This window comes from Aotus nancymaae, unplaced genomic scaffold, assembly GCF_030222135.1.
Source record: "Aotus nancymaae isolate 86718 unplaced genomic scaffold, 86718_ANA_hifiasm-v0.15.2.pri h1tg000040l, whole genome shotgun sequence".
NCBI classification, from domain to species: domain Eukaryota; kingdom Metazoa; phylum Chordata; class Mammalia; order Primates; family Aotidae; genus Aotus; species Aotus nancymaae.
Window position 1 is genome coordinate 81,897,938 of NW_026988454.1, and position 26,515 is coordinate 81,924,452.

General features: G+C 39.1%; 1 protein-coding gene and 1 non-coding gene across 2 annotated transcripts in view; one reads left to right on the forward strand and one right to left on the reverse strand.

The window, feature by feature from the left end:
• Nucleotides 1–8,892: 8,892 nt before the first annotated feature.
• The window catches only part of TBX18 (T-box transcription factor 18), a 31,681-nt gene continuing 14,058 nt past the window's right edge, over nt 8,893–26,515 (forward strand). The window contains exons 1-5 of the mRNA XM_064360865.1: nt 8,893–9,184; nt 10,311–10,515; nt 12,702–12,803; nt 15,859–16,030; nt 24,857–25,024. Coding sequence (XP_064216935.1) covers nt 8,893–9,184; nt 10,311–10,515; nt 12,702–12,803; nt 15,859–16,030; nt 24,857–25,024 — 939 coding nt within the window. The remainder of the gene's footprint in view (nt 9,185–10,310; nt 10,516–12,701; nt 12,804–15,858; nt 16,031–24,856; nt 25,025–26,515) is intronic.
• Nucleotides 26,397–26,499, reverse strand: LOC135268518 (U6 spliceosomal RNA). Its single transcript, XR_010336831.1, has one exon. It is a non-coding gene; the product is annotated as a U6 spliceosomal RNA (small nuclear RNA).

A 26,515-nucleotide genomic window follows, 5' to 3' on the forward strand; every position in this document is an offset into this window, starting at 1 on the left:
TTAACGCTCCCCATCCAAGTTTGCCTCCCAAGCCTTTTTTGATTTTACATAGACACACGCCCCACTGGAGAATTCTCGATGATGAATTAATTAGGAGGTCTCTCCGGCGCGGTCTTGCCTTTCTCTCCCAACACGCCTTTTCCCCAGATGACTGCGAACCCCTGGCCGAGTCCAATTCCTGCCCGGGCCCCAGCAAGGAAGCCCCGCTCACTCAGGCCCAGCGAACCCAGAGGCTACTGAGCGCTCAGCTTTCCGACGCCAACGTGACGCTGATTTACAGTCCGGTTGCTCGCTTGAACCCCAACGCTTTGGCTGGGTTAATTTTTGTCGATTGTTCCTCATCACACTCAGATAGTTTGCAGCTTGAGACGAATTTTATTTATCACCCTGCACATATGAAATACAGTCAGACATAAAAATAACTGACTCTGGGACTTTGGTGCAATATTGGAGCTGTCGGGGAATAATTTGGCTAACCGATTTGGACATTTCACCTTCTAAACAGAAATGCAACTCTCAGTCAAACTGTAAATCAGATTGTCTTCGGCAATGTAAAAAAAAAGACACCAAAACCAGAAAGAACGAAAACTAAATGAAAGAAAACGCAGATATTGCCCAAAGCAATATGAACTTCAGAAACCCAGACTGGATTTTAATTTCAGATGTGGAACTTCGTCAGAAATATGAATCCTTAGTATTTTACCAGTGGGAACTGCCCCAGTGATTTTAGGGTGTCCCCGGAAACTGGACCTACTTCTTTCTTTTTTACTTTATTGCGAGTTTTGTTATTAAACAATATCAAGTAATAAATGCTACATAAAAAATATTAATAATCCCGAACTAAGCTTACTCTTGGATGGAGTCAGGTTGGGGTCCCCTTACAAAGTTCTAATTACAAATGGAAACAAGGGGAAGCGGAATGGCCCGGACAGGGCTGAATGGGAGCTCAAGAAGCAACGAAAACTTGGAAAATAAGGAAATTCGAAATTTCTGCAGCGCTCTCCTTGTTTCCACCTTTCCGTAGACAAATGGAAAAGAAACTGATAGATTTTTCTACACCTCATTCGTCTCCCTCATCTTTCTGGAAGCCCACAGTATTAAATGCTCTATTCCTCACTGACTCACAGGAGCCGGGAGCCCTGGGCAAGGCAGGAACTGAGAAAGAAGAGAAAACCAATACAGTCGACCACTTAACAATTGATGGCAAGGGGGAAATTCAAAACACAACCAAATAAAACTTCTGCATGGGTAGGGAGCATCTGCTGTAATTTTGCATTATTCTTCCCGCAAATCCATTTCATTCTTCTACAACAAAGCGTAGACCAATCTTACGTGTTTCCCTTTGCCTCCACGGGAAACCTAAAGATGGTTTTCTTGAAGTGAACTCACAGCGAACTTACCTGTAGGCACCTGTCTACTTTCAAGATATTTAAGCAGGTATATATTTGGTTAAACCCATTTTTTACCTAGACCATTCAGATAAACATTTCTCCAAATAAACTAAAACAAGAGAGCTCTGACTCTTAAAATCTGCAAAATTAACTGTAAATTTAAAGATAACACAGGGCAGTTCAGGTAGAAAATTGGAGTGATTATTTTAAAATCACTTTGAAGGTGAAGGGAAGATATCTTGGTAGTTAATAGTACTTGATATCCATTGAGAATACTGAATATGTAATATTACTTTATTATTACAATCAAAACGTGGTTTCAAATGTGTTAAATGAAATAATTAAATGGAATATTTTGATGAAAAAATCAGCAAGTACTTGGAATTTTTTCTCAAAAGCAAGTTTAATTGGTGTGTTTTTGACATTTGCATGGTCCAATTCTTAATCTGATGGTTTTTATATCAGTCCCAAGCTGGCTTTGCTCAATTGATATCTCTGCTTCTTTGGCTAGGGTACTCAATAAATACAGCATGTCCTGCTGACGCGTATCTCCTGTATTGTGAGTGATTCTTTGCCAATAGATGGCATGATGTCCTTTTCAGTATAACCAGCTAGGAAATAAAAGAAAAATATTTGCCTCTCCACATATTTATTTTTATTTGTTAGGGGTTTTTTCTTGATTTTTTTTTAATACAACAAGATGAGTTCTTTATCTTAGAATCTCAAACCACAAATATCTCCAAAACATATATTTCAAAAATTAAATCTACAGATGTAATACATACTGTGAACCCTATAAAATGCGTTTACAATGCTGACTTAAAGAAAGAAATTTATAACTTTCATATGTACCTTCCTTGTGCAATAGGCAACTGCCATATGTTTCCGACTTCCATAATTCAGTTTTCCTGGACATCTGTAGCAGGTAGTGAGTGCTTCTTAAAGTACATTTTATGTAATTTGAGAAGGAACCCACACTGAAAACTAGAGGTGAACATTAAAAAGCACAAGACTTTCTAGAAATGCTAGTTATTCTAAATTTACATCACCTGTTATACATGGCCTGAGATAGTTTTTTTGTTTTTTTCATTCCCTTCTCTTCCTGTGACTGAAGTTGGAAATTCCAAAACATGTAAGTGTTTTGGTAGAGTTTTATTACTATTATTCTTTAGCCTTTTACTTGAAGATTCTCGTTTGACTATTTCTGAAAATTCAGCTTGGAAATATATTCCAGTGTGATAATTGTATTTGAAATAAATTTTAAGAATTCTACATTGAAGTGGAAAAAAAAAAAACCCTAAGGTCTTTCATTTATTTTCATTTTTTCTTAATTGTTTATGATACACTTTTTAAAGGACAGAAGACTTTACACAACTAAAAGTGAAGACAAAACCAAATCAAAAGTCATGCTGAAAAGTCATAACTTCTTGTCAAACTTTTGCTCATGTGTTTAAATGCAGGGTTCATTCCCAATGCTAATTCTATTTTTCAATAGCTTATTTCTTTTTGCACAATTCCAGTGCTGGCTTTTAAATTAATCTGTTAAAAGTCCTTTCATTCAGCTGAAACTGAAATGCCTCATCCATCAATACAAAAATATGAATAAATTCCAGCCACGTTTTTCATTGTTTATACTTTCAGCAGATTATATGAATGTGCACAAAATTTCCACTGTTTAAGAACTGTCGTTATCTACATATGTAAAGTATGAGAACAAGACTTAATTTACAGCCAATTAGAGGGTGTAATAATTTTTATTAAAAGCTAAACACTAAATCTAGTGACCCTTAAATAGGGCCTAAACAGGAACATTTAGTTCCATTTTCAATTCATTTTGTAAAACCCGCAGACTCAAGGTAACTTTTTGTCTATAAGAAAAAAAAATAACATTAAATATTTAATTCGAAGAATAGGAAGCTGTGTATTTTAAATATCAATTTAAATATGATTTTATATAGCATAGACTATTAAAATGCTTATTATAACTAATTAGAGGATATTAGTTTCCCATTCAGTAGTGTGCTTTATGTCCAAATCGATCTGTTGCAATGTTGGTATCAGCAATATCCAGTTAGGCATCTTCGGGTATTCATTTACATCTGGGTCTAAATTTCAGTACCTCCTTCAAGCCATCTTATATATCACATATTAGTGACAGAGACAAGTGTGGCCTTCTTGAACATTTCTATTACTGATCCCTCAACACTTTAGTGTTGTGGGAGAAGTGTGAGTCAATAAATGAGGGAGATAGGACAGCGGTTTTTCACCCACGGGGTGAAAAAAAATAATTGCAGTATTATATGGAGGTGCAGCAGATACTACTGGAGATACACTATGCATGCATCAGGAAGCTCATTCTCCCAGAGGGTGAATTTTCTTCTGGACGTTATCACAGATTCATTACTTCCTCAATGTCCCTCGACTTGGTGGACCAGAAGCCCCCTTCTCCCTTTTCTTTCTTCAAGCTGGAAAACTGGGGGTAGGGGAAGAGAGGAATGAAGGCAAGCTTACCCTGGGAGTATACTCTCATTTGACACTCCAGAAACCGTGCACCTCCTTTGAGCCCCAATGAGAAATGATCATTGATTGAAAAAAAAAAAAATCAACGCTTAAAGAGAAACTCCGAGGGCTCAGACCTGATTCTGATTCTTCGACCTGAGAACTGCAGAATTGTTTCGTGAGCTGCACAGGTCCTTTGTAGAGGACCTCAGCCTTAGCTAATCGGAATTGAGAAGGACGAATTGTTTGGAGGGAAGGATGGAAAACAGTCGCCAACAAGTGGGGAGGCCAGGTCTGTGTGTGCAAGTCGGCGACAGCAGTCGGGGGTAGGGGACGGCGGGGCGGGGGGGAACTGCAGTTCTGGATCGCTTTCTACACGGGGCCTGAGTTTCCAGCTGCAGCCCCAGACCCGGCAGAGAAATCCACAAGAGTGCAGTTGTTGAGCCCTGGAACGCCTGAATTTACTCCTGTAGCCTTTGTAAACTTGTACAGGTTAAAATATTTTCATTAACCCAGATCAGAGGGAGAGGCGAGAAGCAAGAAGAAAGAGTGGGAAAGAGTAGTGGCAGGAATGGAGAAGGGAAGCCCTAGCCCCGACGTGCGGCGCTGCTTGGTGACTCCCAGCGGAGGCTGATGTTCGGGGTCCCCAATTAGGCTATGGCTCCTTCCCAGATTAAACTATAGAGGAACACAGCCAAATAAGTACCCCTCTTGGTGTTTGGATTTAGCCCTTGTCCACCTCTACTCTCCCTCCCATTTCTGCTTCTATCTCACTTAATCTTTTACTAATAATAAACTTATTTTTATGCCGTAGCAAGGAAGTCTGGGTCCAGATTATTTGGAGACTCGGGGCCTATTTAATGTGCCGCTAGATGAGGGGCCAAGAACAGACTCTTGTCTGAGCAGACTTCGGGTTTACCTTTTCGAGCTTGAGAAATCAAATATAGGGGTTAAATACGGCGAGTCTAAAAGAAATAAAGAAAAAAAAAATGAGTCTTTCCAGAGAATGAAGACCGGACGCATAGAGCTTTAACATTTACAACTTAAAAAGAAATAATTGTTTATGAATAAAATGTAAGTATTTTATAAATCAGGTAAGATGAAATAGCAAAGTATACGCAACTGCTCCAGGCTAAAAAGCACAGTGGAAGCCGACAGAGAATGAGGGTTTTTTGTTTCTTTGTTTTTGTTTTTAAGACTATTCGGAACTGTCCAATTTTAAACTGTACCAAGAAAAATAAAGAAGAGACCGGATGTGCTTTTTAAAAGTCCATCTCCCGCCCCTGCAGGCCTCCTCCCACCAGTTAGCGTTACTGTCTGGCAGGACATAGATTCCACTGTATACCATTGTATACATTGGGAGCTCAAGGATCTTTTGCCCTTCCCTCTCTCCTCAAGTTCCTGAGACTGATTCATTCTGATAATATTCTCCTCTGGCTGAATTCTATTTAACATAGAATCCGACTGATCTGGAGAGAGGCCTGACAGTTTTAGTTTTGTTTCCTCAATGTAGCTCATACTGGGAAAGACATTTTATCTCCTAAAGCATCAGAAGACACACACTCTCAGGTATATAGACCCCAACTGCCAACAGACCCATTTACACTTGAGCAGGTGCATATGCTCACGAACACATGCACACGCGCAACCGCACGTTGCCGAGTTTTCCCGGGATTATGCACCCTGTCTCCACTTTCTTTGCTCTCTTGACTTGTAAAGCTCAAGCGCCTGGAGCTATCCTGGCAAGGGCATTCCGCGCCGTTGGTAAAAGGCCTTGCTAGGGCGACGCTTTGCCTTCACTCGTCACTCAAGGATGCCACTTGGCCCATCAACCAACTAGGAATATCCTTCCATTGCCCAGGAGAGGTTCGACGCCCCTTCTCCAGGAGCCAAAGTCGAAGTGGGCTGCAGTCTGTGACACACTGCCCCTCGGGACGTGGGTTAGCTGGTCCTGCTCAATCCAGTAGCCTGAACCTAACAACGTAAGTCGGAGGCGGGGAGCAGTGGTGCGGCTCTACCGCTGTAGTTCTCCGTAGCCAGTACCAGGACTAGAGGGCAAATGCCTTGTCTTGTCCCGGCGCCCGACTCACATTTGAATTGTTTGTAAGGCCAAAGTACTAGCTGATATCGCGAATGTCGATGAGGCCCTGCTTTCCAGCCTTTCGCCTAAGCAGACACCAGTCCTCGGGTGTTCGTGCCTTCTGGAGTCTGCTGCCAAGGGTGAAGGCGAAAGAGATAAAGAAATGGCAGAGGAAAAGAGGAGGGCGTGGGGCTGTATGATCCTGAGAGCCTTGCAGGCCTGTGTAGCCCTTTCTAAATCAGCTTGCGCTGTAGGACATATACAGGGAGAACTCCTTTACGGAATAGGCTTTGCGTCAGCAAACAGTGTTTGGTTCCTGGCGGTTTCTCCGGCTCCCCCTACCCGGGCCGCTGAGCCCCAGCAGGCCCGAAGGCTCCCACGACGACTCCACCCCTGGGCCACAGCGTTTATGAGTCTCCAAAGCTGTAGGATGGCTCGGAGCAGTGGGTCGCTGCCTTCTTGGGATACCCGAGAATCTGGCCTTGGGGCATGGCGCTCTGTCCTCGCAGGTGGCTGGTACCAGCTTCAGGCACCTTAGCTGAACGGATCTTCGGGCGTCTACTCCTGCTACGTTGGTTCCCGTCCTGTCTCACTCCCCCTCCCGGCCTAAGCCCTCCAGACAGGTCTCACAGCCTTCCCCGCCGGCGCCCGTCTTCGGCTAAGCGTCAGAAACCGGATTTGCGCTTCCTTTAAAGTGTATAATGCCGGCCTAGGGTACCCTGGAGCTTGGAGACCCATTAGGGATCAGACAGCTCTAAACCGGTCCCAAAGCCTTCATTTTGTAAATGTGGAACACCTCCTCCTAGTTGAGTTTCTCAGGCGTCTAGAAGAGGCTTCCTCCGCAAGGATATTACAAAATCATTTTTGACCTCAAGGTTGCCAGGTTTGGCTGGGCGGCTTGCTAGTGCCTCTGCTCAAGGCCTGCCAGGTTCCTGCTCCTGCTGTGGTGTCCGGCCTCCAGGGAAGGCGCGTGCCCTTCTACAGTAAAAGGAACAATCTCAGTTGTGAATCTAATTCCAAATGCTACTCTACTGAATGCTTACAGAGAAATCAGAGATAAAAGGGCAGCCAAAGGTTGCGGAGATTGACTTAAACGAGGGAGAGGGGAAAAATCCTTTGTCGTGTATTTTATTTTATTTTTTGAGCTAGAGTCTCGCTCTGTCGCCAGGCTGGAGTGCAGTGGCGCGATCTCGGCTCACTGCAATCTTCTCCTCCCGGGTTCGAGCGATTCTCCGGCTTCAGCCTACCGAGTAGCTGGGACTACTGGCGCGCGCCACCACGCCCAGCTAATTTTTGTATTATTATTATTATTATTTTTTAAGTAGAGACGGGGTTTCACCTTGTTGGCCAGGATGGTCTCAATCTCTTGACCTCATGATCCACCCGCCTCGGCCTCCCAAAATGTTGGGATTACAGGCGTGAGCCACCTCTCCCGGCCTGTCGTGTATTTTATACTAAAGATTGAGTAATATGCATGATTGATTAATTTCATTCCACTAGAGATTTGCTTTATTTATACCAAACTTTTTTGTGTGTGTGGTTAATCCTAACAAAAAGTAGAGTTGAAACCACAAAACAAATTGTACATATATATGTTTGGTGTCATTTAATTAAAAAGCTCTGATTTTATTAAATTTGTTTTAAAGAAATCAGTGGACTCTTTAAAAGCCTAAAATAACGATGGCAAATTGTCAAAAGCAGGACAAATATAAAACTATGTTAAATCACAGAGAAGTTTTTCAAATGAGGAATTTTATTGCGTCTTTATACTTATTTCATTTTGCAAAGTTTTAAGGGGTTTTAAAGTTGTCTATATCGTTAAAGACATACAGAATGAAAATTCCATGACCTACGTTTTCAAGTAACTACCACTCTTTGAAAGAAAAGGGGGGCTCCGGAAAGGGCGTGCTTTTTTTCTGGCATTTATACGAGGGACTGAGCGTTAACGTAACATTTCGCACTCCTAAAGAATTTACATGTTCCTTAACCTGGTATCCCTCAAGAAAAAAAATCACAGAGTAAAAAATAAGCGTAAGCCATATCTGGCGCAGAGTGGGTGCTACCAAACGCAGGAACGTTTAAATGAAAAATGAGGGGCCTGCGAAATCTTCTCACCTTTCCAATATTCTGAGTTGTATCAACATTAAGTGATACGGAAGTGGGACGGCAATTTACTGAACCTTGAAAGATTCTTAAAATTCTAACTTGCTGAACGTCTAGTTTAAAGCCAGGAGCTTCTGCCTTTCCAGGTCCTGATGAGGAAAGTTGGGGACTACGGGGCAGGACTGAACTACGAACGTTAGAAAGATCGAGTTCAGCGCGCGTGGGGCTGACACATCCAAGCCAGACGGCGGCGCTTTTCACTCCTGGTTTTTCGCGACCTTGTAAGGAAGTGGGCGCGGGCTGCGCGGAGTCGGCCCCTCCCGATTGGCGGTCCGTCCGGGTGATGGACAGAGTCCCAGGCTCCACCCCTGCCGCTTTATTGACACTAATGAGCAAGTTCTTCCCACCGCTCTCCTGCCTGGAAGTGCTGACAGATCAAGGCAACAAATTTCAATTACAATCCCTAATTTGTGTCCACAGAGTGTTTTTTACCCCTGTTAGCCCTCTCTGGCGCATCAGTTGAGGCAGACCTCGGAGCAGCAGGAGGTGGAAGGGGTGGGAGCAAAGGAGTGCATCAGTGAGAGAGAGCGTGCGGGAGACCTAGGGAAGGAGACTTGGCCGGCTCGTCGCCGGTTCCTCGGATCCCAACATCAGCGAGAAAGAGGAAACGCCAAATCTGTTTTTGCCCGCAGTGGGGAAGGGGGCAGATCTCGGGAGGCCCCGAGAGCCTTTTAGTTTTTGGTGGGGGAAGAGCGAGAGCGCGCGTGTGCCCGAGTGAGTGTATATGAGAGAGGGGCGGGCGGGCGCGGGGCGGGGGGGATGGCCGAGAAGCGAAGGGGCTCGCCGTGCAGCATGCTAAGCCTCAAGGCGCACGCCTTCTCCGTGGAGGCGCTGATAGGCGCCGAGAAGCAGCAACAGCTTCAGAAGAAACGGCGAAAACTGGGCGCCGAAGAGGCGGCGGGGGCCGTGGAAGACGGAGACTGCAGCCGCGGCGCCGGCGCGGGCGAAAAGGGCTCTTCTAAGGGAGACGAAGGCGCTGCGCTCCCTCCGCCGACTGGGGCGGCGTCCGGGCCCGCCCGGAGTGGCGCAGACCTGGAGCGCGGAGCCGCGGGTGAGTTGGCCCTTTCCTGCCTAACTTCTACCCGGCGCGAACCTGAACTTCTGCGAGTCTGCGGCTGTGCCTGCGCGCCGCGTCCCTACGTGGCCAAGGCCACTCAGCCACAAGCGCGTTGGCCGTGTCAGGAGGAAAGCTCGCCGCGCAAGCTAGTCACCCTCCAGACGGTTAAGATGCCGCTTCCAACCTTGCCTCGCCGGCGGCCGCCGCCCACTCGGCGACCCGCGCCTTCGGCCACGGCTGTTTGCGGCGCCTGGCGGTCCAGCTCTGTGCTTCACCATCTCCCTCCCTTGGGGTTCCAGCCAATGGGTGCTCTTTTTTCTTTCCTAACTTTTAAAAGCACAAGGCGGGGAGGAGGGGAGCAACGGCATACCCCACCCCGAAACCGGAACGAATGCCCTAAACCGTTTGTGCAAACCAGGAAGAGGGCGGCGTATTTGCAAACGTGGTTTCCCGGAGGGTAGTTGAGCGGTTCCCTTCCCTTCTCCTTTATTTCTCTGCCACGGCCGACGGCGACCGCGGGCTTGCTTTTCACACTCTTCTCTGCTGGGCTGGAAGCGCATGGCGGCCGGGAGTTTGGCGGAAGCGGGGTCTGAAGAGCCTTCTAGAAGATGCCTCCGGCCTGGCCCAAAATAAGGCGCCATAGACGCCTCTGGCTTTAGGAGGCCAAGGCTCTTGGTACCAGAGTCGGGGCGCTTTTGCTGCGTATGCTTCGAGGCGCCGGTGGCGTCGGGGTTTGCACTGGAGACTCTGGACTCGGGAGCTCCTCTCAGACCCCGTCGGGCACGCGTCCCAGACCCCGGCGGCGGGGTGAAACCTTTTCTTCTGGGGCCTTGTCCCTGCGGAGGCCCAGCTGGTGGGGTGGACGCGGTCTGCGCGCCTTTCCCGGGCTCGGGACTTGGGGACCAAGTAGGCCACACTCCAGCTCCGAATGCGCCCCTACGACAGGCAGAGAGTGGGTGTCTATCGATTTGGCCTGTTCTTTAGGAGAACTTGATAGCACCAAAGCTTCCGCTTTTCTCTAGGTCCTTTTCCTTTTCTCAGCTACCCGGCGGGCCTGTCTCCGCGGCTGGCTTCCCCTCTGTTTCCCTAACAGGTTCCCTCTCTGTCTTTTGCTGTCCAGGCGGCTGTGAGGACGGCTTCCAGCAGGGAGTTTCCCCGCTGGCATCACCGGGAGGCTCCCCGAAGGGGTCCCCGGCACCCGCCCTGGCCCGGCCCGGGACCCCTCTGCCCTCACCGCAGACCCCGCGGGTGGATCTACAGGGAGCCGAGCTCTGGAAACGCTTTCATGAGATAGGCACTGAGATGATCATCACCAAGGCCGGCAGGTAAAGGGCAAGGTGGCGTGGACGCCCCTCCCCACCCCAGGCCCTGTCTTCACCCACCTTTTGCTCAGTTAGGTAGAAGGGCCTGCAGTGCAGCCTGAGTTCTGGTTAGCATTTTCGGACACACGGGAGAAGGCCCCAGACTGTGGTTCACTTTGGAGGCTGACTTTGGCTGCTCACCACCACGAGTGCAGGGGTGCACAGCCCAACTGCCCTCTGGTTGAATGCCAGGGAGAAAATTACTGCCGCTCCTAGTGCCACAGCTGTCACAGTTGATGTTCTGCGTGCAGGGTGGTTATAAATTTAGGTCATGTTTACTCTTGTCCGGGGATTTATTTAGACTCTAGTTGTCAGTTCTGGAACTAGGAAACAAATTCTTTTTTTTCCTTTTCTCTTTTATTTTTTAAACAACAGTTCACTCCAGTAAACTGTGATTTGTTTTTTCAGATTTGATATTCCTAAGCAGGTTGATTCTTTATCAGAAGATTTCCTGGCAATATGAGAACATGCTCTGTCCTGCCATTTCATATTAGATTAGGAGGAAAAGTCACTGGACTCACCCACAATACATGTTTAATCATTTATAGGTGCAAGAGTAATTACCCTGATTTTTAAAAACCATCCTGTTTATAGATTTAGAGTACCTGGTTATTTTTTTGTTCAAAGTGGAATCCAATACATTAGCCTGAATTTGCTGAGGAATACTTGAAATTTTTTTATAAGAAGTTTCATCGGTTTTTAAAACTGTGTGAAATTTGCACACCCATTGGTTAGTAAAATAAATGGATTTGTTGGGCAGATCATATTAATTTGAGGTAGGCACAGGAATATTTGCATTTCAAGATTTTCAGTTCATTTAGTGCAGTGAAATCTATGAATATGCTTTCTTAACAGTAACTTTTAAAAAGCACACACAACTCTTTCAGGGAGTACACATGGTAAAAACCTGGATAGCATAAAAAGTATTCAAACTTATTAGAAATTACAAAAAAACATATTTTATTGAATCCATATGCTACCTTCTACATTTTCACAGAGCTTTTATTAATGATCCAAATTCAATCTTCACCAACACAAAGCAATAGTTGTCTTATAAAGGATGTAGTTAAAGACCTTTACTCTTTATCTTACAGGTGCACTGAAATAACACTAAAACAGCCAGCATAATAAACTGTTCTCATACCTAGTTAAGAGTATTAGACTTTATTTTTTTCTGGAAGTAGTCTTTCATGGTATTATTGTTAGAGAAAAAAAATTTGGTAAATAACAGTACTAAAATTTCTGTTATAAGGTTAAATTAACAAAAATTAGATTTCCTGGAAGGGACTTAGATGTAAGTCATTAGATGATTTTTTAAAATTCAAACTGCTGTATTTGTTTTTTATATACAATAATTTACTGTTGTATTCTTTGCTGCTGTGCCTTTTTAAAAGGATGGGTGCATCTGCTAGCATCTCCTTTGATAAACATCTTTGGGAAGCCAGGATGAATGCAAATTTTCATCTGTTTTAATTAGCAAAGTTTTGAGTAAGTGTAGTTAAGTAAGAAAACATTTTCATAGTATGGCGGGGGAAGAAATGATTTGGTAAATATACATTGTGTTCAGTTTCTGCTTTCAATAAAGAAGTTTTACTATACCTTTCAAATTTAGAGCAACTTTTGCACTTCACCTTTACCATGCTGCAGACAGGAAGTCCTGTCTCAATAAAGAACATATTGTTTGGTTATAGCATGGCACATTGGCTCCTTGTGGTTTTTTATAACCCTTTAAAAATTTCACATTATAATGTGTTTTATCACTTTCAGAGATCCAAATTTTATATTTCTACCATTTGTTACATCTTATTATTTGTATTACTAAAGTAAATATGCTTATCGATTTTGTTTAAAGAATAAGGTGCTTTCTTTTGTGCCATTACTCCCTCAGTGTAAAATTGTTTTACTTTTAGCTGTACTGACATTTCAGTAAACACAGAACACATGTACACAGGGCGTAACAAATTACATTTAAAAATTTCAGTTTTGAATTGTTCTGTGTCCTGACTCTTTGAATTACATTGGCAAAGTGAATACTATATATTTGTTTGTATTAAAAATGGAGATTAAAGAGGTTTCTTTGCTTATTCATTTTCCATCCTTAATCACAAACAAAAACCCCAAACCCTCTTTCTCTTCTCCTTTTTGAATAGGCGCATGTTTCCAGCAATGAGAGTGAAAATCTCTGGATTAGATCCTCACCAGCAATATTACATTGCCATGGATATTGTGCCAGTGGACAACAAAAGATACAGGTACAGTGATTAGATAACGATAAGAAAACACTAGGATTTTGCAGGCTAGTGCCTGTTTGATCTGTGAGGACTGTGATCTTTGTTTCCAGAAGCCTATAGAATTTCCAGATCCATACTCCAACGCCCATGAGTTCCAGCGGCCCAGATGGTGTGCCTTCTCTTGCAGCAAATGTGGAAACTTAATTTTTGTTTTGTTTTGTTTTGAGTAGATACAGAAATGTTTTCAGACATTGAGAACTTTTAAAAGAGGATACTTTGGTGTTGCTAAAGTAAATGTGTCTTTTATATTGACTTATATTTCAATTCAGATTTCAAGAGGAAATGTTATATAATGTTTATAGATATAAATTATATTAAATGAAATGTTATAATTTCTTTCTGATCTTTTTGTCATATAAATTCCCTTTATCTTGTTACATACAAAACTATCAATATTTGTAGGCTTTTTTTTTAATTTCAGAAAATTATTTAATGTTTGCTACAAGTAAGAAAAATAAAAATCTTATAATTTATGTGATACTAAGACGTCATTAAACTGGTAACAAATTTTTACCTTTCTTTTTTTTTTTTTTGGTTAGTGTAATAATAATTTTTAAAAACCTTTATAATATTTGGATTTTGAAAGAGAACATATTTATGTAAAGATCAAGTAAATTTTTAAAATGTACACATTCTTCAGTTTCAAGCCAATCTTTAGTCTTTTATTTTGCAAGAAAACAAATCAGCAATTTTCACTGAGGGTGCTTTATATTTTTCTGAAGAGTTAAAAACATTAACATTTAAATAAGGATGTTTTGTGTGTTTGTAAGAAAAGAAGATACTGTTTTAAATTTTGTTTGTCTTCATTTCTTTCTCTGTTTTTTTTCGTTGCTGTTATTTGGAACACAGCTTTCAGTAAGTTTTTAAATGAAATCAGATTTGGTTTGTATCACTTAGCAATTTAGGGAGTTGCTTTTTTGAAACAGCCTTCTGGTATAAAAAGTACACAGATTTTAATTAGTACCTGCACATATGGAATACTACAAAAAGGGCTAATAAAAAGACAGTCTTATTATTTGTTTTGTGTATAAATTATATTATTTTAATTAAATAAGTCATTAGGGAGTTTTGAAAAAATGATCTACCACACGACAGAAGCTAGAAGACATTAAAGTTCATCCTTTAAATATACTTGATTTAAAACTCATATTCTAAATGGGGTTTTGTGCTGAGGGAGAAAACATAATTCTTAATAAGCTTAATAATTATTCCTTTCTCTTCTAAATTTGTCTCCTATTTATTTTCCCAGTGTCTTCCCTACATTTCAGTTGGTTTTACTTAATTGATTCAAATTTACTCTCATAGAAATTAAGGAATTTTCAGAAATTAGTATTAAGATGCCAGCTTTTAAAAGATCAAATAGTAAAACATAAATTTGTTTTCACTTTTCTTGATTTCCAAGAAGAAATTTATTTGTATTTAGAATGTTTTACAAAGAATGTGTAACTTGTAGCATTTATTCTGTCAGTTGGTGTGGAGTTTTGACTATTCAAAATGCATACTTTTTCAAGGTTTTGATAGAGCATATTATTCTATTTGAGTTGGTAGTAACTCAAATCATTTCCACAGTGCAATTTTTCTTGAATTTCTAAGATTTTCATTTCATTTTCCAATGTTTTCAGCAATATTAGGAAAAAAAATTTTCAGCTAATTCTCTGATGTTAGAGTGGTATTTGGTCAAGTTATTGTCACTTATTAGAATGTAAAATTAATATTCACAAAAACCCACAATTAGGAACTTATTGAAATTAAATCATATCAATTAAAGGAAGGTTTCTAAAAGAGTATTCCAAATTTTATGATTTTTATATTTTTTCCTAAGAAAAGGAATGAAAGACTAAAAGACATATTGAGCCCAAAATGAAATATGTGACAAAGAGTTGAAACAAATATTTTATGCTCTTATAAAAAGAAATATATATATAGCACAGGTAGAATTTTCTAAGACTGTTTGCAAATTATGGCTTTAAATTGTATGGTATATTTTCACACACAAATGGTAGGAAAATATCTAAGTATATAATTTTATTTTATATTATTTTCTTCATTGTTATACTAGTTTCTAGTTTTTAATTAGCTTATTTTAAATTATTCATAAATCAATCTTAATATAGTAAAATATTAATATTTCTGTCTTGAAGCATTGTTGTTTAAATGTATTCTTACTGAGTCAATATATTTGACTTTTAAAGGAAATAGAATAGGATGTTTTGTTTCCTAATTTAAAAAGTAATATTACACATACCATTATTTTCAAAGTTTGATTTATTTTTTGATTAGTAATATTTGAAAATGATTTGAAAGGATTTTTTATAAGGATCAAGAAAGAAATATAGGAGATGAAATATAGAGATTTTTTATAAGGATCAAGAAAGAAATTTTATGATAATGCAAAATTTTGCAATTAAACTGAATATCCTCAAAATACAGTGTCATGGTATTAAAAAAAATAGTTCCAAATGATAACAGATGAAACATTTTTTCCTATTAAAATAAAAGTTCCTAGAAATTCTGACAATTTCCTCTTGCCTTTCTACTGTCTGTTCCATAAGCCTGTACATAGTCTAACATGAGAAGTGATCTTGACGGAAGCGGAGCACTTTAAGATATAATTCTCAAGTGTTTTTGAGAGTTACTTAAAGATGAACTTGAAAAGCTATTTGTTTTTTCATGCTGATGGAATATTCAGAAGAAAAATGGAAAATATCAGAATAGAGATGGCTGTCTAAGGTGAATAAATGTCATTCATAAGAATGAAAGTACTTGCATTTATGGTGGCGATGCTGCATATTTTTCACTAAACTCTTAACACACCACTTAGTCTGAATTGTCAGTAGGCCACTGCTGCCTTAAAAAGGTTTTGAAAAGTGCTTGAAATCTTATTTTGAGTGTAAAGAGGAAATCAATCTGTTTAAACCTGAAACAAAATAGGAACACATTTTGTCTGATTCTACTGAGATGGAAGTTCCAAGATACAAATAGACAGTATACTGAACACCTGGTCATTGCCTTCTAGGTATGTTTACCACAGCTCTAAATGGATGGTGGCAGGTAATGCTGACTCCCCTGTGCCACCCCGAGTGTACATTCATCCAGACTCGCCTGCCTCCGGGGAGACTTGGATGAGACAAGTGATCAGCTTCGACAAGCTGAAGCTCACCAACAATGAACTGGATGACCAAGGCCATGTGAGTAGATGGCCTCTCTAATGCATCTGTAGATGGCACAACCAAATCTACACTGTGCCTGACTGAAGGAAATGGACGCTTCTAAGATCATAATATTCATTGCCTGATTGATCAGTATGTACATAATCTTCTCAAAATCAAGTTTATATTTGCACAGAATGTGCCTGTTGCCAGAGTTACCCTATGAGGCATTTAATAGGTTAAAACTAAATACTGCATTTGTATTAGAATGAAAGTACTGGAAGCAGAGATGTTCTAGGTAAAACATTTGTGTGAAATCCCATGAGGTGCTAATTATTATGCTGTTAATATGAACACTTTGGAGTTGGGTTAATAAGGGTAATGATTTGTTGTGTCCTGCCTATATCCAGCTCTTTTTCAGCTGAGGCTCATTGCTTCTCAGTAATTCCCCAGGCTTATGCTGTTTGTGTGTTCCATCTGTAAGCCCCTACTTGTTTTGTAATGACATCTAATGTGTCAAAATGTTACAACAATCATTCTTTTTATTCTTAAAACTGCTGAAACATGATACATAAGTCAGAGTTCAGCCATTTCAATAATGCAGTCATTTTTAACACCTTATTAATTTTTATGCAGTTTTGTTCCCAGGCAAGAAATAAGTAACTGGATACATGCTTATTTCTGTTTAAAGCTTGCATTTTTAAAATTAAGTTTCTGTTGTTTAAGAGAGTTTTGATTGAGGAATGATTAAAATGCCTTTTGAAGAATGTATCATACATTAAAGAAATACCAACTTGTTTATTTCTTGAAGGCATAATATAAAGATAGCATATTTATGAGAATATCTTTTAAAACAAAATGCCATAAACTAGTAATATTGTGATAACAAGATACGGTTTGGAAGTTACTAAACATTATCTTAAGAAATTGACTTGAATGAAAACATTCCAGTACAAATTTCACTGTGATACAAATGCAGTAGGTGGATTTTTAAGATACAACTAGTAAAATCTCACACTGCCAGTGTTTTTGTTTCTTGATTATTGCCTTTTATGACTTAAAACAGAAATAAAAAATAGCATAGTAGATTTATTTTCTGCACCCAACTTCGTGTCCTATATTATTCATTTATTTGTTTATTTATGTATTGAGATGGAGTCTCCCTCTGTCGCCAGACTGGAGTGCAGTGGCTTGATCTTGGCTCACTGCAGTCTCCATCTTCCAGGTTCAAGTGATTTCCCTGCCTCAGCCTCCTGAGTAGCTGGGACTATAGGTGCACACCACTACACCTGGCTAATTTTTTTGTGTTTTTAGTAGAGACAGGATTTCACCATGTTGGTCATGATGATCTCGACCTCCTGACCTCGTGATCCTCCCACCTAGGGCTCCCAAAGTATTGGGATTACAGGCATGAGCCACCACCACACCCGGCCCATGTCCTGTATTTTAGTGCATTAATTCCTTACTTTTCTTATTTTTATTCCTTATTTTTACAATTTAACACAGTCAAGTTATAGCAATTATTTTTAACAGGAATTCAGGAAAAGAACACTGATTTCTTCTGTGTCATTAAACAGCTGACTGAAATATGCTCAGCACATTCATTAAAAGACTTTGTTTTTGGAAGATAAAATTTTAGACTTAATGTTCTTAGTGTTACTTATTATCAAAACCTTAAGTACAGTACATTTTTTTGTGAGTTCTACAGTTTAAAGAATATATGCTCTAAAGAGATAAGTGGGGTTAAAAACTGTATACCCTCATGTATAAGTTATAAACTTCTTAATAATTTAAATCAATATAATCATTTTACAGTTCTAATTTTTTCCATGCAAATTACTGGCTTTCTATCTAATATCTAACAGATATTAAATATAGATCTAGTAAGTTTTCAACCTGTATGATATTAACTTTGTGATTTCAATAGACTTTATATAAAACAACATTCTTCTGAAAATAGGATGTGTGTGTGTGTGTGGAGAGAGAGAAAAAAAGAGAAAGACAGATAGACAGAGATAACTTATTTTAAGAAACTTACCCAGGAAATGTGGGGGCCTGACAAGTCCAAAATTTGCACAGCCGGCTAGAGACCTAGAGAAGAAGTGATGTTGCAGCTTGAGTCTGAAGGTAGTTTTCTGACAGAATTCCCCCTTCCTTCAGGCATCTCAGTCTGTTTTCTCTTACTGTCTTCAACTGATTGGATGAAGCCTACCCACATTATGAAGAGTAGTCCACTTTTCTCAAAGTTTGCTGATTTAAATGTTGCCCTCATCTAAAAAATACATTGGCAGCAACATCTAGACTGGTGTTTGACGAAATATCTGGGTACTGTGGCGTAGCCAATTTGCCACATAAGATTAAGTGTCACACAGCATTTGTTTAAAACACAAAATAATATACTGCAAATTGAAATTCAGTTACTTAAACCTAAATAATACTTTACTATTATGGAAATAAATAGCATAGCAGAAGATAATCAAAATATAAAGAAGTATGTTGTCTAACTGCTGAAATTTTTCCTTTAAGTTTGTGGCAGAATGTTCTAGTTGAATAAATAGAGATACTTTGACATGTGGGGAGCAGGGAGAGAAATGTATCTGTGCAGTTTGGAAGCAAGTAAATTGCCTTTAGGAATGATAAAAATATGTACATATTAGTTGATATGAGAGGAAAATGTAGGAGGGAAAGTCCTCTTTCCATTATTCACTTAGAAAACATACTTCTGAAGATGTTATCCAATGTGGTAAAAGATACAAAGCTGGCCGGGCGCAGTGGCTTGGGCTGGGCATGGTTGCTTGGGCTAAGCATGGTGGCTCACGCCTGTAATCCCAGCACTTTGGGAGGCCGAGTCAGGCGGACCACCTGAGGTCAGGAGTTTGAGACCATCCTGGCCAACATGATGAAACCTTGTCTCTACTAAAAATACAAAAACAATCCAGGCATGATGGTGATTGCCTGTAGTTCCAGCTACTCGGGAGACTGAGGCAGGAGAATCACTTGAACCCAGGAGGCAGAGGTTGTAGTGAGCTGAGATTGTGCCATTGCACTCCAGCCCAGGTGACAGAGTGAGATTCTGTCTCAAAAAATAAAAAAATAAGATACCAGAGTCATGATCTCTGCTTTCTGTGAGTTTCTAGCCTAGGTGGGGAGAGAAGAAGCCATGCGCACAGATTATCATCCTGCCAGCTCAGAGAAGTACAGATGCCAGCATCACTGTCTTCCAGTCAGGAAAGATTGGAAAGGCTTTTTAAAAAAAGAATCTGTTTATTTACTCAGCTCAGTAACCCTAAATGAGGCTAGATTAGACATTAGGAATTTGTTTCTAATTCTATTATTGATATTGATTCAGGGTATAATAAGACAATGATATTGTTATGGTAGGACTATCTAATTCAATAGGCCCTTTGCAGATGCAGAGACCTCTTGGGAACTTACCCCTCTACCCTTACATAGTTGAGATTTATTCCTTCTGCCCCTGCTCACCCCCAGGCCTTAATTCCAAAAGAAGTAGCATTGATCTCTAATCTAATTAGTAAAGCTGTAGACTCAAATCAGAGGTGATTTTCTAGCTTGCTTTCTAAATTGCTTTTTTCTCTTCTCAGTTTCTAGTTTTACTCTGCCAAAACTGTGCAAGTGTGCAGCATAGTGACTTAAGAACTCCATGGAGAACTGGGACTTTTATTAATTTAAAACAAAATAACTGCAGGAATCAAATCCTCAGAGTGCTTTGACTGGACATAGGTACACATGAGACATGAGATGATGTGACATTGAGGTTTTCCACAAAGTTACTTTTCAGTTGTTCAAATATAAGTAATTATTTGGAGAGGAAGAGTGGTGAAATTCCAAAGTGGAAGTGTTCCACCACTCCGCAGTTAATCTTTGAATGTTTTGAAGAACTTAATCTCTTCTTGATCCTTGGTGAATCCATAGGGAACTTTATGCTGACTTTTATACAAACCAAGACTGGTCCTTGAGCTACCCATGTGCAGAGGGGTTAACATGCTTGGGTAGCGTAATTCCTCTCATCATGTACATGTTTCCCAATTCCTCTGGAATTTTCCAACTGAAGGAAAACATTTAGATAAGCATTTTCATTAACAATTAGAAGACATTTAACAGGTAGTGGCGTACCTTAAGCCTCAGAAGGATTTATACCCACGGTGCTGTGGTGCTTTTGAAGGAAGCATGGCCAGACAGCCACAGTGGGGCCTGTGGGAGGACCTGTACTTCGAGCTGCTGAGGACTCTGTGATACCAATGCCTTCACTCTTTCTCATTTCTCCTTAAGAAGCAGGTGTGGAAGCAATATGTTATAGGGGAGGTTGCAGAGGTTTCCCTGGTGGAAGGACCTTACAGTTGCTTAGAAGTATGACACATTTGTGTTTGTGGGCAAGCCACTTTCACTCTGAGCTTGATTTTCTCTTGGATTATATTGGAATCAGAGAACTTAGAGTGAACCAAATGAGCTGATGAACTCAAAAGTACGTATTTGTAAGAGTCCATCATGTACAACATCATACATTAAACAAAAATAAGGCTACCTTGCTATGGAGTTTGTGGTTAATTGTTATAGCCTTGACTCGCACCATTTAAAGTGAATCAGTATGTGGTGTTACCAAAAAATGCAGGGAGCCAGGTTTTTGTTATCTGTTTCTCGTTGGACCCTTGATTGACTAATTTCATCACGAGAATTTAGGTCATCTGGAAAATTTCCAATCAGCAGGGAATGTTTTCTTATTGAGCTATCCTGTAAGACTAGAGGCAGTTTGCCTGTCTGTCACATCTTAAGCTCTTTCCACTCATCAGATCAGAAATAAACAATGCTGTGCTTTTTGTTTTTGACTCACAATGTATTAGCCTGTACCTGCAAAAACAGTCTGTATTTGTGAACTTGGTGTGACTATGCTACTAGCTAAACCTCAAAAAATAATCTTTGTAAACAAATCAGAGAACATTGAACATTGTATATCACGTAGAATTATTTGTGTTTTGGAGATGGACATCGTATTGTGTCTTCTTGTTTATAAGGCCAATGATTCTCCTGGTTCTATTTGCTCTATTAAATAAGCAAAATTTTATTGAGGATTCATGATTATAAGTTTGATAGTTAATAATCAAATTGTTCACCCCTTCTGCCCCTGCCCACCTCAGAGCCCCCAATTCCAAAATAAGTTATCACTGATCTGTAATTAGTAAAGCTGTAGACTCAAATGAGAGATGATTTTCTAGCTTGTTTCTAAATTGCTTTTTTTCTCTTCTCGGTTCCTAGTTTTACTCTGCCAAATCTCTGTAAGTGTGCAGCATAGTGACTTGAGAACTCCGTGGAGACCTGGGACTTTTATTCATTTAATACAAAACGATTGCAGGAATCAAATCCTTGCAGTGATTTGACTGAACCTAGGACCAAACGAGACGTTAAAAAGCACATAATGCTGTCTTACAAAGAAGAATTGAGGCTTCTCAGTCCCCCCAAAAATCCAGGGATACATGAAATTCTTGTAGATAATACTGAATATATATTATTTTCCTTGAGCAATCTTCAGATTACTATCGATAATTGCTCCTTAACATGCAAACAAAGACATACATCAGCCATTTCTGTACCCTCTCCAATATACCCCATTTGAAGTCTTTTTTGAAAGGTAAGGATATTAAAAAAGTAACCTTAAAATATATATGACTATGTGGAGAAATCTGCTTGAGGAAACAATCTTCATAAAACAAGAACCCGCTTTTCATTGACTAGTAAAAAGAAACACAAATGAATCTTTGTTTCTTTCATTACAACTCAATCCAATCTTCTGAAATTGGCTATGCATTTATTTTTGTTTGTTTAATGTAAAGTAGGTTTTCTCCAGTTTTGCTTCTGCTGAGAAATTTGTTTCTAAAAGATATACTAGTTCTCCCTGGGAGTTTAAATTTCATTGTTTCGTCCCTTGTTGTTTGCTTACCAGTGGCATTTTGTTTCTTAACTTGGAGAAGAGGAAGAGCTCTCCTTTAAACTCCCCTACTCCCCAAGATATCAAGTGAATATTACTTTCTAATGAGAGAAATTAATTAAGAAATAGGGAGGGGGAAAAGCAGAGTTAACGTTAACAGTTACTATGATATGATTTGTTGTATGCTGTTTTATATTTATATAAAAAGCATGTTAAAGAGTATGTTAACTGATGAGACACCAGATGGGGCTTAGTTAACTGCTTCTATAGGTTGAGAACCTTTTTTATATTTCTTTTGTTGGGCCTTGCCCTGTGATGATGCCTGCCCACAAAATATGAATTCATACTGAATCCACATGAATGTGGTGGTGGGAGGATGAGCCATGGGCCATGGGACCCAGCTTCCAGGTTCAGCCTTGAGGATTCAGAATTCTCTTGCTTATGTAGACCTTAGCTTCCCGTCTATAAGTTGGAGTATTAATGTCAGTTTTTTCAGACTTAACTATGTCTAACGTAATGTCACACAGAACTCTGCCTATCAAGCAGGGAAGGGAAGCACCTCTAATTGGAGGGCGGCAAACAGACCTTAGAATCCATCTTGCCTACTCCTTTTTCCTAATGTAGTTCTGAAAAAGAATAACTACTGGGTCCAAATATCTGCAAGATACCTTTCAACCCTGTGGAGATACTGTGCTTCTGAGAATATAAACTTAGATTTAGATTATACCTTTTTAAATGAGGATTAGTGAACATATTACTCAGGTAATATACAAAGTAATGGGAATAAAAATATTCTGTATTCACTAAAAATCTGTTTAGAGTGTGCTGATCATTAGTATCATTAGAATTAAATGTTGCTTCTGTGTTTTTCAAACCTTCTACCTAACAGCAAGATATGCATTTTATTTTCTACTTATTAAAAAAATTTCTGGTTGCAACCCTTTATGTTGATTTGGTGAGTCACTAATGGGTCATTAAAATTCTACCCTTTACATATAGCAAAGAGAAATTTCCAGAATTTCTGGAAAGATAATTTTCCTGAGGTTGAAGATTTACATGCGTCCCCAGGTGATGATGAGGGCTGGTTTCCCCTCTTATCCTTTCCTTATACTCATGCTTCCTCTCCTAGTCCTAGTGTGTCTGGTTGGCATGATCATTAGATGTGCTATCCAGGCGTTTCTTCCACTGATAGAAGGAAAACTGTAGGGTGAAACAAAATCTTGGCCACAGTGCTGTTTGCTGCCAGAAGGTAAAGAATCTTCTTGTGGCAGCAAACACACTTTCCAGATATAGGACAGTCTGTGTTTGGACTAACCAAATATTCTGAATGTGTCCTTTTAAACTGCCCACATCCTAAACACAAGGCAGGCCATCCACTGCATTTTTCTAAGACTTTTCTCTAAACATTTGTTTTCCAAATTCATGATGTCCCAGAAACTGAATTCAAATCTTACAGCCCAGGAAAAATGCAGGTTTCTTAAGGAAACTCCTTAATGAATACCTGAATATGGAATCACGGCAGCCAGTAGAAAATCCCACTGGTTGAAGCTATTACTTCACCCTACACCATCAGCCTTTAAAGCATAGAACGTATAAAGAAGAAAAAGTTCACTCACAAGCCCACCATCTAGAGGAAATCACTGTTCGTATCTTTGTATGGGTCGTTTTTACTGTATTTTTATGTAGTTGTGACAAGTTTATAAACAATTTAGGTCATTTTTAAAATTTAAGATTTTAAAAGTATCATTTCATTATATGGTTAAAAAAAAATAATGCTGTATTTCATTGTATGGATTTCATTCACCTGAGTTACTCATGTTGGAAATGTAAGTGGTTTATAGGTTTCTACTGTTAAAAATAATGTGATGCCCATCTTTGTACATGAAAAGCTTTTCTGAATTTGTAATATTTTCTTAGGATAAATTCTCAGATGTGGAATCATTGGGTAGAAGGTAGTTGAACCATATTATCTGATTTCCCCAACAGCATCTGAGAGGGCCAGCTTTTCTGTTCTCTGAAGTCTGAGTGATGAAAGCCTCATTGTGATGGAGGCACAGACATTGGGCACTCCCAGCAAACCAGAGACTTTGTGAGCCATACAAAAAACAGATGCTGGAGTGTCCTCAGAATTCCCTTTGCCCTTGAATAGACACATGTAGTCACGAATTAGGAAAAAATTTCCTCTGAAAAAAACCTTGTCTGCGAATGCTTATTTTTTAGGGGATGGGTGTGGTGCAATTTAAATAATGATTTCAGTCTCATTTGTAGTTTTATTGGTTTGGACTTTGTGTTCCATTGGGCTCATTATAAATAAAATGTGTATTAATTTATTCCTTTGGCTTTAGCAATAGAAAATTTGTTAAGTTCACATGGTTGCACACAGAATTTCACTAAAATAGTGCTTTTTATTTTGTATTCTTTTTTTTTTTTTTTTTTTGAGACGGAGTTTTGCTCTTGTTACCCAGGCTGGATTGCAATGGCGTGATCTCAGCTCACCACAACCTCCGCCTCCTGGGTTCAAGCAATTCTCCTGCCTCAGCCTCTCGAGTAGTTGGGACTACAGGCATGTGCCACCATGCCCAGCTAATTTTTTTTGTATTTTTACTAGAGATGGGGTTTCACCATGTTGACCAGGATGGTCTCGATCTCTTGACCTCATGATCCACCTGCCTCGGCCTCCCAAAGTGCTGGGATTATAAGCATGAGCCACCACACCCGGCCTTTATTTTGTATTCTTATGTACATTTTACAAATAACTTCTTAGCCTTTCTTCTCCAGTTCTGATATATCTTATTAAATTGATACCTCTGTATCCTTGGAAATAATTACCAATCAGAATTGATTGTACACATTAAATATTTAGTCATGGTGTTGAGATTGAGCAGAGGCTTCTGATAAATTTGCCTTTTCCTTATTTGATATAGATTATTCTTCATTCTATGCACAAATACCAACCGCGAGTGCACGTCATCCGTAAAGACTGTGGAGACGATCTTTCTCCCATCAAGCCTGTTCCATCCGGGGAGGGAGTAAAGGCATTCTCCTTTCCAGAAACTGTCTTCACAACTGTCACTGCCTATCAGAATCAGCAGGTATTGTTCTCAGAATTGGTATCTTTGTAGACTTTCATTTCAGGGGAAGAGAGGAAGTTAGCTGTTGTTCTCACTCTCAATGTTATGAATAAAGAAAGCATTTGCCATATATGACATTCGATGTGTATATATATATATATATGAACAACAGTTCTTTATCTATGATTGCCCAAGTGAGGCTACTCTAATGATGACTTCTTTAGACAAACCATGTCTTGTGACTGACAGTGTAGGTTTACTTTGTATTTTGAGCTAGGAAATTATGATATCGTAATTAAAATTACAATGTATTTGTATTGCCTAGAAAATAGACATGTAAAATATTAAAAATGAATTGTATTGTAGAGCATAAGACTTGATAAGTCACTTTATTTCAAAACCACAGTCTAAAAATATTTCAGAAGAATTCAACCTGTAGAGTTGTTTTGGTACATATACAAATGGGCTATTTCTTTCAAGACAGGCTTTAATTGTGATAGAGGATGACAAACATGCTTGTAGTCTGAGAGATCAGCAATGGTAGAATAAGCATTTCATAAAGTTAGAAATAATTTGAGAAGTGAAATATTTCTTTTCTATATGGGTAAACATATATATTTATCTAAGTCTATGTCTATATGTGTCAGTTAGGTGGAGAATTGAATCAGAGGCAATATGTAATCCATGGTGGAATTCCAGCCAGTTTCAAGAAATATCCATGTAATGTAAGCCAATGTGGTCTGTGGTAGATTTTTAAAATTATTATTATTTCAGTAGTCAGCAGAATTGTTTTAGGTCTCCATTTCTCTTTACATTTATATACATTTCAATCACAAATTTAAAGCTTTTTAATCTCTCTATTATGGTTTCTGTTGTTATAAAGCTTCTTAGAAAATTTGGATCCTATCCCATTTGTTCTTTGGGCTGAGAGGCTCAATAACTCTTACCGGTATGGAGACATCAGTCCCACAACTGAAGCTGTTCTGTCCTGTCACACTTATATTGCCACTCTTTTATAAACTTATAGGAAGGAACAGGAAATGTAAGTTTTAGAAGGTCGAGAGATAATATATTAAAATATATTGATATATATTTAATAATATATTAAAATATATTGATATATGTTTAATAATATATTAAAATATATTGATATGTATTTAATAATATATTTAAATATATTGATATGTATTTAATAATATATTTAAATATATTGATATATATTTAATATATTTAAATATATTGATATATATTTAATAATATATTTAAATATATTTAATGTATATTAATATATTACCAAATATATTAATATTTTAATGCTATGTGAAATATATTTACTATAATATATTTAACAATATATTGAAATATATTTAATGTTATATATATATATATATATATATTTATGGAATGCTTCATGAATTTATGTGTCATCCTTGTGCAGGGGCCATGCTAATCTCTCTATTGTTCCAGTTTAGTATATGTGCTACCAAAGTGAGCACAATATGTTTAATATAG